The sequence below is a fragment of the Pogona vitticeps genome, chromosome 11 (assembly GCF_051106095.1).
Source record: "Pogona vitticeps strain Pit_001003342236 chromosome 11, PviZW2.1, whole genome shotgun sequence".
Taxonomy (NCBI): Eukaryota; Metazoa; Chordata; class Lepidosauria; order Squamata; family Agamidae; genus Pogona; species Pogona vitticeps.
This window is the reverse complement of record NC_135793.1, coordinates 2,490,045-2,503,473: the sequence shown is the minus strand read 5'-3', so window position 1 is coordinate 2,503,473 and position 13,429 is coordinate 2,490,045. Positions and strand designations below refer to the sequence as shown.

Below are 13,429 nucleotides of genomic sequence, written 5' to 3'. Positions count from 1 at the left end.
TTCCCCCCCCCCCGTGGGGTTTGGGCTGCTGACGTTCCTCCTTCCTTTTTGTCCCCCTTTCCCTATAAAGAATTCCGAGCTCGCATCCAACATCCCAGCAAAAGCAAACGAATCGGGGAGGGGAGGAGGACACAGCGAGCGAGCGAGCGAGCGCGCTACCTACACGCCCCACGGCTGTCCCAGATCAGCCCCAGCGCTAGGAAGCCAGCAGCTCCTTCGGCGGGCGCCTGGCCTCTTCGCTCTATCCATCAGGCGCTCCGCCTCGTCCTCTTCCCGGGAAGTGGATGCCAGGGGTCTTCCCCGATCGTCTCCTCTTCTCTCCCACCCACGCAGCCAGCATCCTCTCCCCGCCCGATCTCTTTTTGGGAGAAAAAGCCGGAGGAAGTTTGGAAGTTCCCAAACACTGGTCCTCGGCCGCCGGCGCGACACCTGCGCTTTCCCCGAGGGAGCTCGGAGGGGCAGGAGCCAGCGCGCAACCCGCGGGGACGAGGCGGCCGCAGCAGCCCGGCCGGGACTGGAAAGTTAGCAAACTTTCTTTCTTCCTCCCCCCCCCCTCCCGCACCGACTGCTATAAGTGACTGTTGCTTTTTTCTTCATTTCTTTGAAACCACTTGGGACGTGGCTCTTCCTAGATCAAATTCTGTCCTACCTCCCACACAGACACAACCCTCTAGCTAGGAGAAGGAGAAGAAGATTTCCAAGGAAGGGGTAGCAAAACCTTTCCATTCCTTGGAAAGAAGGAAGGAGACAGACAGAGAGCTTTTCTGCAGCAGGGGGTGGCACGAGGCAAGAGCACCTCGTCCTGGGCACTGGTCTCTTCCTGGGCCTGCTGCCCACCTAAGGTTTCCTGCCTCGCCTGGATCCACCAGCTGGAGGACGTCTCCTGGAAGGCTCCCATGGAACAGCGGTCGATCCCCATGCTCAGGACTTCCCTGGTGGTTTTCCTCCTCCATGGAATGGTGTGGCTGGAAGGTAAGCATCCAGCGCTTTTCTCCACGATGAGGGACCTCTTTGAAGCACTTGTGGCTTTGCCTCGGCGTGTGGCGTTCGGCTTTTTGGGTTGCCAGCTTCTCAGTCTGGGGGCACCTCTGCAGAAAGGCCTGCTCCCTCTCTCTCTCCCTCCCTCCCTCTTCGTTTAGCCACCTGATTCTAGGCCAGCACCTCTGACTTCAGTCCCCCATCGGTGTCAACCAAGGGAGGTCCTGCCCCTCTACCAAGCGTGGCTGGACACAAGCTTCTGTGGGCTTCAGACGGATGGTGATCAGACCAGATCCACACATTTGAGGAAGCAGGCTGGATGCCTGCAAATAAAGCTGGCTTTAAGGTGCCACAAGGCTTTTTGCTGTTTTTGTGGGAAAAGACCCACACAGCTTCCACCCCTCTCCTTGAAACCGTTCCTTATCATCACCCTCGGAGAGGGAAAGGGCAGAATCAGCCCGGCCAGCTTGTCCTGGTGTGAGCTGAGGCTGGGGAGGATTTGGCACATAGACTCGTCAGCGGCTTGTGTGTTGATCTTGGTTGAAGCTCCTTTAAAATGTGGCTTTGGGTTTGAACTCCTGATTCTTGGGCCTGGCTGAAAGAGATGGCCACTGGGCCAAAACATACATTGTTAGGGAGATGCCTGGATAAAAGAAGCAAACAAATATTCCATCTTTCTTTCTTCCTTCCTTCTGCTTCTCTCTCCTATGAATGCAAACACTCAGGTCTGGCTGAAGATGCCGGCGCTTCTGTCGGTGGGGAAGTCCATGCTTTGCTTGAAGGAAAACCCAAGGTTCACTCCTGGCATTTTCCATAGAAGAGGGTCTAAGAGCAAAAGACCCCTAGCTGAGGCTTGAGAGTCACTGCCAGTCAAAGCAGGCAGTGCTGGTCTAGACAGACCACTGCTCACTCATCTGAGGATGTCAGTTAAATGATACGCTAAAAACATGTGCTGCTGCACAGTTAACGAGACGATGAACACACACCCAAAAAATCTCCTTGATGAAAAGGATATCAGTTTGCACACACATTGGAGAAAAGACATGCATTTTCAAAACTGGTCTCTCTCTCTCTCTCTTTTATAGTTCTGTAAAATTCATCTTTAGAAAAATGGTCAACGTTTGACTTGTTGCTGGAACTGAAAGCAGAAGCATTATCTGTTTGTGGCCAATCATTCTGTCCTTTTGTACTTGCTGTGTTGGTGCACTTAGCTTCACAAAGGGAAAAGATGTTAGTTTTGTGCAAAGGTATTTGCTAGGAAATACAGAAAATAGTGGGGGGAAGCATTCATTGTCTCCCTCTCAGACTGGAGGAAGCATCCGAGGCTGGAGGCAAGTCTATAAAGCAGCAGCTTTACATCTTGGTGTTCATTACTGTTTCGAAAGCCACCTTGAGCTCTAGTTCTGGGAGGGAAACAATGGGCTATAAACACAACAGATGACAAAAGACCAGCATGGAAGGAACAGAGCTGGAGAGGCGAGCCCATCCTTTGCATGGGGTAGAAGTTCCTAGGATTGTTGCCCGACACCCCCAGTTAAGTCCCTGGCCCTGTTTTATATCTCACTTCTCACTCCACATCAAGGACACCTGCCTGATATCCAGAACTTGAGAAATTTAACTTATTTGACTACCAATTAAAAAAAAACTATAGTAAAAAAGTAACTTTTCCAACCTCACTTGATCTTTCCCCCCAAATGATAAACTGTTGCCTATGATTCTGAGCCCCCCCCCCTTCTTCTGTGCACTGTCTTTTCTCTGAAACAGTCTTCCTTGCACCGTCTTCTGAAGGAGGCTGTGTTAGCTGATAGAAACACTTCAGTTTAGTTACAGGTTTCAAAAAAGAACTTAGATACTGCATTTCATCTAATACCAGCTGTGATTGTATTTATAATTATTGTGACTCAGTATATGTTCACAGGGGCCAAGGGTGCTGCCTTGCCCCTGACTAGGCTTCCCAACCTGGTTCCCACCTTGTTTCTTCCTCTTAACTGGGGTTGGGATTCTAAGTCCACAGTTCAACAGTCAATTCCCATCACCTATTACCTGATTCTTTCAACTCTAAATACCAGTGAGTAAACCAGGCACCCTGTATCTGTCAAGTGTGTGCCTTGCTGTTGAACTCCGGTTCTTATTTACTCACCTAGCTAGGCAGGGGTGACTAAGACATGGAAAAGGATCCCCATTCCACTTGCATGCTCTTACATGCAGATATGCTAGAAATTTACTCATAAAGAGACAGAGGGAAAGATTTAGGGTCAAACTACATGATGTGCCAGCTTTGTAACTGGGCAATGATAAAACATTATCCCTCCAAAGGCACATTTCTTCCAACCTTCCATACTAAGCCATCAGACTTAGAAAGAAAACCAGTGTTTACCTCTCAGTGACCAGTTATGAACCCCAAGCAACCTGATTTACAACAAGACAGCCAAGGAATCCTTATGCAAGGACAAACAAGTGACATTTACCACTTATGGAAGCTCCATTTCTAACAATGTGCTGGTTGTATTGTATCGTTTGACCGTTAATTTCTAGAGATGTAGATAATGGAACGAAAGCTTGGTAGAGTTGTCAAGTTAGTATCTGCACATACCAACTTTTTTTTAGCAGAATCCATACTATGGATATCTGTGCCAAAATAAAGATAGTAATTAACTTGAGAAGTGCCTAAAACCAGGCATTTGTTTATCATGAACAGGGACCAGGGCTGTAATTTCACAGGGCAACTGGGGCACCAAAATTTAATGGCACGGAATGGGGAGTATTTGGAAAATAAATGATAACACCTTGCCGTACTATTCATTTTTCTATTTTTTGGGTGGGGAGGTGGTGCCAGGCCTCAGCACACAGTGACTAGGAGATAGTGCCACTTGCCCTCTGTGTTAAAACTACTAGTTAGGGTCTGCAATCAAAAGTGTGTTTCCTGAAAAGAAATTAGTCTTATATATGAATATATGTGAATATAGTTATGCACCCACTCTTTCAAATATATAATTTTTTCTTGGGTGTACTGACAACACAGCAATGATGCGCACAAAAATTTTTAATAATAGAGCATGATGTTTGTATGCCGTGTTACTTATTGCAACTATAGCTTTCTGTTATAAATTCAACCATCAATTTGTTTTTAGATCTGTGCCTTTGCTGTTATTACTTGAAAGATGTTTTTCTCCCCATAGCTGGCCATGTTAAAAGTCTTGTATTCTTCTGTCTTTGTTAATGTATCATACAAAACAGAAACATCATGATCTGTGGGCTTTGTTGTTCTAAATTAGTTTCTGGTTTAGGGTTCTAATCCAGACGTATTGATACTAGAATCCCAAAGAGAGTTGTAGTCTAAATCCAATTGTTAGTCATAAATAGATAGGATCAATTTAATCAATTGGAGTTAATTTTAAATCGATATCATTGAATCATTGGGAATCATTTAATAAATGGTAAACTAGATAAGACCCATTTACTCAATGGGAATCTAGATAAGTTCCATTTACTCAATGGGATTTTGGTAGGTCAACAATAATGTATGTTCATTTCTTCCAGTGGCCGTAATCCTGCTACTTAATAAAGTACGTTGGACATTGCTGCTAGATACAAAATTGACGCATATCTTTCTTGCCACATGTCAAATTACACATGGTGTGTGACAATAACTTGCAAATTGTGTAACTTGTAATTAGCAACAATTTGCCCATAAGAATATTGTCACTAGAGTTTCACTGCATAAAATTATAGGATTCTGGACACTGGGTTTACTTTTAGTTGGTTTTTAGGCTTCCCTCTGCAATAGATCATTCTTGCTGAAGTCCTGAAATCAGAGGGGGTGAACATGCCTGGCCAATTTTTTTTTCTATTTTGTTTTGAACTGTCATCTAAACATTTAGATTGTTTGTGACATTACCCTTCCTTGTGTGGGAGGTGGAAAGCTTCTAAATCCAGAAGTGTTTGTTTCTGGACTATCTTGACTCTTGCCATCTTGCTCTCAGCAAAGAAGCTGTCTCCGTGGGAAGAGGCATATCAGGTCAGTGTCCTGTTTCGAGCAGATCTCACTTTCCTTGGGAAGGTAAAACCTGCCCTGGCCAGAATGCTCATTGGCATGACAAATCCTGACCTTTCCTCTTTCTCACCAGCATTAGTGCAACAGCAGACATTTCCACAAGTGTTGGAAGAGAGAGACAGCCTTGAAACCTGAGCCTCGTGTCTGAAAACACTCTAGGATGTGCCGAGGGTGATGATGACAGACTGGATAACCTTGGCAGTCTCGAGGTCCAGATGTATTTGCTTCTCATCAAAGCAAGGGATGCTGATGCCCTGGTCTGAAGACAAGGCATTCCCTGGGACAGGGTTGGGGGGGCAGGAAGGCAACGGTTACGACTCAGTTCAGCCTAAAGTTGAACCATTGCAGAGTTCAGTTTGGTTTCCTTTATAGACACAACTATTTCAAAAATGTTGTCAACTTAATTGGCTGGGATTTTCTCCACTATGGTTCCAATTACAGAGCCTTGTTCCCCACACTTTGAAGCAAAACAACATTGACAGGGTGGTATACATGGTAATGCTGATGGCTGCCACAAGAGGGCGAATCCACGAGAGGGCGAATCCTGTTAGAAGCACTTCGACATGTGGTTCTTGGGAATGAAGGACAGGAAAATGTCATAGATCTGGTCAGAACGACAGGGGCACTTGTGTGTAGCTCTAAGTCACCGTGTAGCCTCATATATAAAAGCCACAGACTTCCGTGTTCCCCGTTTCCCTCTCTGACATGGCTATGGGGAGATGAGCAACATGTGTTTTTGTTTCCTTCTAACCACAGCTCGGTACGGTGCCTAAATGCAGACAAACAGTAGCCAATGTTTGCTAGAAGTTGTTATAAAACAAAGACCCCTGTTCACACAAAATAGCAAACTTTGTTCAGTTGAAAATGGAAATAAAACACTTCTAGTTCACTCTTCACAGCCACACTGGAAGAGGAACGGGGATGTGAAAAGGTGCCAGCCTAAATCCTGGGCATGTTAACACCAGACTATGTAGGATTACTGTTTCAGAGTTTGGAATTTCTGGTAAAAATTCCCTTTTGCAGTGCAGTAGAAATACAGAAACTTACAGAGGAAAATCACTTCAAGTACCCCCAGAGAGTCCACCCATTTCTCATTAACTGGCACTTGAGGTCTCAGTTACTCACTCTGAGACATTTGTAGGTGAAAGAGGGCTGACCTAGTGGCTCATCTGCCTGAGTCCTTTTTTGCACCGATTGGTGCCAAGTGTCCAAATCGGAGCATAACAAAGACTACAGTTCCTAGAAACACCCAGCCAGCTTGAATACTGCTGTGGGCTTCTGGAAGAAGTTACGGTTTTACCTTTAGCCTAAAAATATAACTTTTCCAATCTCTGCTCCAAGGATCCATGGGGGTGTCTTTGCAGTAATGATCATTTTTTTGGAATTTGGAAGGATTCGACCAGGAAGTCAAACCCCCCCCCCATCCCTAGAGTTCAAAAGGGCTTCACCCAGACAACGTGTGGCACTCTCTTTAGCAACTTTCCCCTCATTTTTAACTAAAGCCTCCACATTGGCTCTGGCAATTAGAAATGGAAGACTGGCATTGCAGCATTCCTGCTCTCTAAACTTTAAGAAGGGCATCTCTGGTCGATCAGCAGATATGATGATGTGGGACCTCTAGGGATATCCTTGGGAGGTATTCCTTTGCCACAAAAGAGATCAAACCTTTCAACCCACAGCAAGTAGAGTTCGTGTTTGCCCACTTGAAAAATGTCCCTGAGTCTCATGAGAGAGACAGAAACTGTTTTCAAAGGTTTTATATGTGAGCGATGCCTTTGATGCTTACTGTACTTCAAAGACCTCTCCCGTTTCTCCCAATACATTTGCAGTCCCTTGAGGTATCAACAAATGCTTAAATTAAAAAAATGCAAGTGTGTTGTGTATTTTCAAAGATACCTGAGCTGGAACCTATCCACAAATGAATGGGGGATGGGGAGTGACCAGATGGCATCGTTATTATTTAAGAAAAGAAAACAGATCCCAGAGAGTTCCAGAAGGATCCCTCTGTATTGGGGGAAACGGGAATTAAAAGGCTAAGTGCATGTGCTTTAAGCAACTGTAAAAGGATGGATCCTGAGGCAAAAATCCCAAAGATGAGGTAGTCTGAGCCTGCAGTGACTGACCGAGAAAGGGATCTGAGGGTTCATGGTGGATAGCTTGAGGAAAATGCTGATTTAGTTTAACACAGCTAAGGAAAAGACAGGTTCTATTTGGGGAGCACAAGGAAAAAGACTAACAGTATCATAACACCTTTGCATACATTGGTGACGGGATCATACTTTGAATATTGTTGATAGTTTTCTGGCCACCACACAATGGAAAGCTGCAATCCAATATATTTTAACTTGTCCTATACTATAGCCTCTGTTATTGCAGTGGTGGACTGTTTCTTTTTTTTTAACCATACTGGGTGGTATGGGGAGTTGTCAATGGAAAAAGGAAAGATTTACCATCTTTCCCTGGAGAACTTTGCTCATTCTTGCTATGGCCTCCTTCCCCTGCCAACTTGCTGCTATAGTACTGGCTCCTTGATCCAGCTTATCAGGATAGAAATGCATACCGACCTTATGTAATTATGCAGCTGGAGCTTCCACATGTCAACCTCCAAAGGAAGTGGAATTGCACCTCATGGAACTTGCTCTCAGAAATGCATCTGAATATTACGGGCTGTTGGGGCTGTTGCAAGACAGTGGTCTCAGGCTACCAAATGGTAAGGCCGGCTCAGATTTTTCCAATCTGGGAGCAGGGTTTGGAGGTGGGACAAGGCATACAATGGGCCTGCTGAAGGTATGAGGAACATAATGGCCCTGCCTGATGCTGTGCCTCTGTTTCCACTCTCATATTATGCTTGTTTTGATGGCTTTATGCTTTTATAGTTTCACACGTTTTTGTTATTTATTTGTTATTTTACTTGCTGCGAACTGCTCAGAATTGTGCATCATGCTGATGGGGCGGTATATAACAGAAATGAAATAAATAAATGAACACAAACATACCATCACATCCCCCAAGATTCACTCAGAATCATTCTGTGCAATTTTTATCTCAAACAGTACCAGCTTTTCTTTTGCTAGTCATCTGATCCTAGAAGGTATGCCAAAAGGTTTTAGAGAAAACCTTGACAGCACACAGGGTGTAATTTTCCCTCTGAAAGGCCTGAAAGCCTCACCTTTGCTTTTATTCTCTCCCGCTGGGTGGGGCAGATGAAGCAGGCTGCCACCGACTCTGTTCCAGGAGCTGACAATTGCAGTGTTGCGTCCTGATTGAGAAGGGCGATAAAGGCTGTCGGGAAGAGACCTGTAATGTTGTTGGCAAAGGGAGAGAGAGAGAGAGACATGTAAACAAGAGGCACAGGGTGAGAAAATCGATTCTCAGTTTTCATCCCCTGCGCCCTTTTATTCAGAAGTCCAACTGACTTCAGGAAAACATATTCTCAAGTCAGGGTGCAAAGCACTGCAGCCAAAATCTATTTTACAGTATATACAATCTGTTATATATAAGTCCTTGAGCTGGCTCAATAGTTGAGTGGCTGTGACCTCCCATCCTCAATATCTGGCTGTGAGCCTGAGATTGGGAGTTTGATTCCCCACTGAGCCAGCCTGGGTGGCCTTGGGCCAGCTGCACAGTCCCAAGGTTGCCCCCAGAAGAAAGGAATGGTCAACCTGAGTATTCTTGACCTGGAAAAAACTTGAAAAGGGTTGAAGGCCGATTATTATTAAGGCTGGCTGGATAGCTCCGTGATTTAGGTGCCTGGCTGCAGAGTCAGAGGTTGGGAGTTCAATTCCTCACTGGAACTAGGGACAACCTAGGTAGCTTTGGGCAAGCTGCACAGTCTCAGGATGCTTCCAGAAGAAGGGAAGGGTCAACCACTTCTGAGTATTCCCTGCCTGGGAAAAAAAACCAAAAAGGTTTGCCATAAGTCAGAATTGGACTTGACAGCAGAATTATTATATGGAAATCCTTGATGATGGCAAAGGGTTGATCTACTCTGCAAATAATGTAATGGCATAACACAAGAGAGGTATAACTCCAATCCCAAAATAGAAAATGTCTCCAAGCAGAAGACATTTCCCTTTAACGTAGAACCTCTAACTAATTTGGTTCAGAGGATCTTATTTTTGCAGCCCAGCAGCAGTGGCTGAGTTCCTTTTGGAGGCTGGGGTGCAGAAAAACAAAGTGGGACATGGGTTGCCAGGTGAACTTTATGAAGTGTGACTTTGGGGACAGTTGCTCTCGCCCAACAACAACAACAACACAAGGAGTCTCACAGTGAGCACACAGGGTTTGCACAGAAGAGATGGGAAGAGTTTTTGCTGAGGCTCTGAAGTAGCAAAGCTTTTAGCGCCACGAAAGTCTTTTGAAAGCATTAGTCAAGGAGGGAAAAGAGTACATGATGGTCTGAGCACTTAACTGATAACAACATGGCCCGGCTTCCCTTGGTGGGATGCAAAGAATGGCAAAAGCATATGGTCCGAAAGATTTGGCCGAAGTCTGGATACGGCCGCAGTATGTAAAGGAAATGTATGGATCCCCGTTCTATTTTCAGAGCCTCTGTTTTTGTCTTTTGTGTTTCCACACAGGTTTCCTTAGATCTTCCTGTGTTTTTCTTAAGTGTGGGAACAAGATTGCCAAGGAAGTAGGGAGACAAGTTTGTGAGGATCACAGGGATTGTTCTAGATTTGAGGGTCAAGGAAAGCTGACCCGCCGCTACCTGTTTGCTTTGTTTGTCTGGTCTTTAAACCCTGCCTGTGTGCTTCACTTCTGACCTAATTCTGGTGTCCCTTATGAGCCCAACATTTACAGCATGATCATATGAATTGCATTTTCGTTAGGGACAAACATTTTCAACTATGAGGCTTTTCTTGACTTTGCTTTAGATTGATGCTTGGCACGGACATGTTTCTTTCCTAACTTTATTAAGATGTGTCCACCCTTTGTTCGGTATCTTAAATGGAAGCGGATTAAAGCCGTTCATGCAGTTGAAAAGCAAAGAGTGAAATGATGATCTGTGGCTTAAAAATATGCAAAAAGAAGCTGTCCTGATTTTTTTAAGGAAAGCAGCCAATAAATGGCAAATTGTAAAGATGGGTAAAGCATATGATGTCTAAAGAGAAGACTTTCAGTGATGGAATCCTGGGAAAGAGAGAGATAGAGAGAAATGGGGCTTCCAGACAAGAGTTTCAATCTATATAGCTCAGCTGGATAAGTCTCACAAGATCAGTGGCTAGGTCTCTGTTCCACTACAGATCACTGATCCATCAAGCTTAGGAACAGAACTTAGAAAGGTTACTGTTGGGCAGCGGACTCAGAAGATGTACCAGCTGTAAGGGATTGGGATCAGACCCAACAAATGCCCCAAACATCTTCTGCTGGCTGATCTCAGCAGAGCTGGCTAGGATCTGCCAGTAAAAGAGCGGGGGGGGGGGGGGGTAAAAGCAGGGCAGGTAAGTGTCCAGGTGAGAACGAAGTCTTTGGCCTAGAAGAACCATTCAGCTAGCAGGGGGTCTCTATTCTCATGCCACCCATTTAGGCATAACCCAGCCAGAGATAAGCAGCTTTGACCGGAGCCAGGATTTCCAGATGCAAGTCCACAGGGGTTCTTTAAGTGTGCTTCAGGGTGTCACCACTGATGTATTTGCCAAGGCAAACCCTTGGTGATGCCACAGAGGTTTGAACAAGGATGAAGGTTTCTGATCACAGGCATTCAGATATTCTCCATGCTGGGATGTTTGTGTTCGTCAGCAATAGTTTTGTGAACAGCTATCATTAATAACCCATTTGTCACTGCCAGGATTTTCTGCTTTTAATTTCCCTCTCAACTTCATGGCTAAAATGCCACTCCCATCCATGGGTATCTCCTCATATACACCAGAAATTCAGGATGATATTCTATGGTCCTGATAAAGTGGGCTGCACCCTACAAAAGCTTGGGCAATTATCAACTGGCTGGCCTTCATGGTAGCACCAGGCACCTGGATCTCAGTTGTTTTGTGCACATTACCCCTAAATCCTGTTGATTGGGGGGGGGGGCGGGGAATTAAACCTTGAGGTGTTCTTATCTGGATCGCTCTCTCCTTCATATGTGAAACAGTAGGAAGTTAAGTGGGTTTGTGGGTTATTTATGTGGTTCAATCATAAATCCAAATGGAGGCTGCAGTTAAGAAATCAGAAGAATGAGACAGACAGCTGTGAAAAACGTATTGCTGGAAACCAGGGTCAACATCATCCATATTACATATTACATATCACTGTTTATGAATGTGAAAGTTGGAAATAAAGAAAGGTGAGAGGAAGGACGTAGATCCTTTTCAAATGTCATGTTGGGGAAGAGTTTTATGGAGACAATGGACCACCAGAAGGACGAATAAATGGGTGCAGACCAAGCGTGACCTCTCACTATAAGCTACATTGACTTAGACTATTGTGGCTTGAAAAGACAGAACTCCCTGGAAAAGACAATAATGCTAGGAAAAGTGAGAGGCAATAGGGAAAGAGGAAGACTGAAATGAGATGGATTGACCTAGTAATGGAATCAGGACTTGAGTTTGCAAGATATAAACAGAGCTGCTAATGATAGGACTTGGGGAAATCATTCATTGCCATAAGTCAGAAGCAACTTGATGGTGCATAGGGATAACAATGAGATATAAAACAGGGAGGGAAAGGGACAATTTGGCCAGCGGAGAACATTTTTCTGGTATTACACACAGAAGGCATTCAGGCAAGCATAAACAATGATGTCATGGCATGATCCATTTAAAACATAGTTTTGAGCTAGTTTCTGAAAAGAATCCTAGAGAATCATTTAACCTTTTACCCTTGGAATAGTTTTCATATCTAAGCCTATGTGGCTATTTTGGGGATGATATTTTTTTACGCTGGGACAATGTTGCAGTGAGAGCCCAGCCCCTTTCAAGAATTTCCGAGGAAGTAGCCGTGTCCGTCCAAAACCAACAAAACATCTCATGGCATCTTCAAGGCTGATATGTTCGAGTTCCAACGAGCTTTCGTGGACACGGCTCACTTACTCAGATGCATGGAGCACAAGGCTCAAGCCAGAGGTTTATACAAGGTCCATTGGTTCTGGTTATGGGGTGGAGCAGAATATTGTGAGAGGTGGAAAAGGATGACTGCACCATTGAGACCCTGATCACAACTTTTCAAAGAGCCATCATCTCATTCCATTGTGTCCCAACTGCTCTCTAAGCAGAACCAATGTGGAGAGCTCCATGGTTTACGCATCTGGCTGCAAAACCAGAGGTTGAGAGTTCAATTCCCCACTGGGCCTCCTTGACAGGGGCTGGACTTGATGATCCACAGGGTCTCTTTCCAGACCTAGGGTTCTAAGAATTCTAGGGATTCTAAGAATTCCCAGAATATCTATGCACTGTTCCACTCTGTTCCGTTCACACCAAATACAAACGAGAACAAATCTGAGGAGCAGTCAACCCCAGAAGTGTCTTTCCAGCCTTTCTGCTACTTTCAGGTCCTTTAGTGTGCCTAGTTAAGGATATAGCAAATACTTACTAATTTTCTTGTCCTTGATGAATAGAGGTCTAGCGACACATTGAGACATCCAGCAGAAAGAAAATGGGTAGCTAGTGCGAGATTTTTCTATCCTATCTGGAAGTGAAAAGACCAGACCTTTTAAAATTATCATCCTCCTCTTAGAACTGTAGAGCTGGAAAATCATCAAAAGCATTTGCAAAACCTTATTTTCTGCATTAAAAATCCTGCCTTTTGCACAAGATTTTCTAGACCAAATGAAGAATTATTTCTGGGAAACAGCAGTTTTCTGTGTACCAGATCTTCTCCAGTTCTTTTTTTTTTGCAAAAGGTTTCAAAATGAAAACAAAAAACAAAAACAAAACAAAACTTATAACTTCACCCAGTAAAGAGAAAATTCCCCGTTCTCAGCTGCAAGGCTGAATTCAGCAGATATAGAGCCCTGCATTACAACTGAAGTCCATGGGCGGGATCAATTTTAGCTCAAGTGGGTGGCTCATAAGCAGCGGTTTTGATTTTGTATGTATGTTCTGTTTGAAAGATGTAGGAAAGGGAGGAAAGAATCCAGATGAATTTGCAGGATTGAGTTTTTGGGACCATTTGAAAGCCTGAAGCTTCAAATTGCAAGCCGAGTGTTCTTTTCAGAGAGGTAGCTGTGTTCATCTGTTCTGGACTAAAAGCAGAAACAAAGTACTTTGGCACTTTTCAGAACACATTTATTTCAGCATGGAATGCACTGTGGCTTTTGGATGCAACGTGGGGAGTTGTGGTGGAAGAAATGGATTCCTTTTTTTTGTAGAACACTTGTTTTTATTTGACGTGCCACAGAAACCTGTAAGAGCAATCTTGGGATGAAATGCAAGGTGTTCAGTTAATTCATTGTGTTTGGAA

General features: G+C 44.4%; 1 protein-coding gene and 1 long non-coding RNA gene across 5 annotated transcripts in view; one reads left to right on the top strand and one right to left on the bottom strand.

Annotated features, from left to right (window-relative positions):
• The window catches only part of LOC144584484 (uncharacterized), a 68,183-nt gene that overhangs the window by 32,132 nt on the left and 22,622 nt on the right, over positions 1–13,429 (bottom strand). For both annotated transcript variants that reach the window (XR_013538752.1, XR_013538751.1), the window contains exons 4-5: positions 12,560–12,655; positions 164–8,329 (exon numbers count right to left, since the gene is read on the bottom strand). This is a non-coding gene — a long non-coding RNA (uncharacterized LOC144584484). The remainder of the gene's footprint in view (positions 1–163; positions 8,330–12,559; positions 12,656–13,429) is intronic.
• LOC110074293 (vascular endothelial growth factor receptor kdr-like) overlaps positions 842–13,429 on the top strand; it is a 144,168-nt gene continuing 131,580 nt past the window's right edge. For all 3 annotated transcript variants that reach the window (XM_072981261.2, XM_072981260.2, XM_072981259.2), the window contains exon 1: positions 842–972. In XM_072981261.2, coding sequence (XP_072837362.2) covers positions 897–972 — 76 coding nt within the window. In that variant the 5' untranslated portion in view covers positions 842–896. The remainder of the gene's footprint in view (positions 973–13,429) is intronic.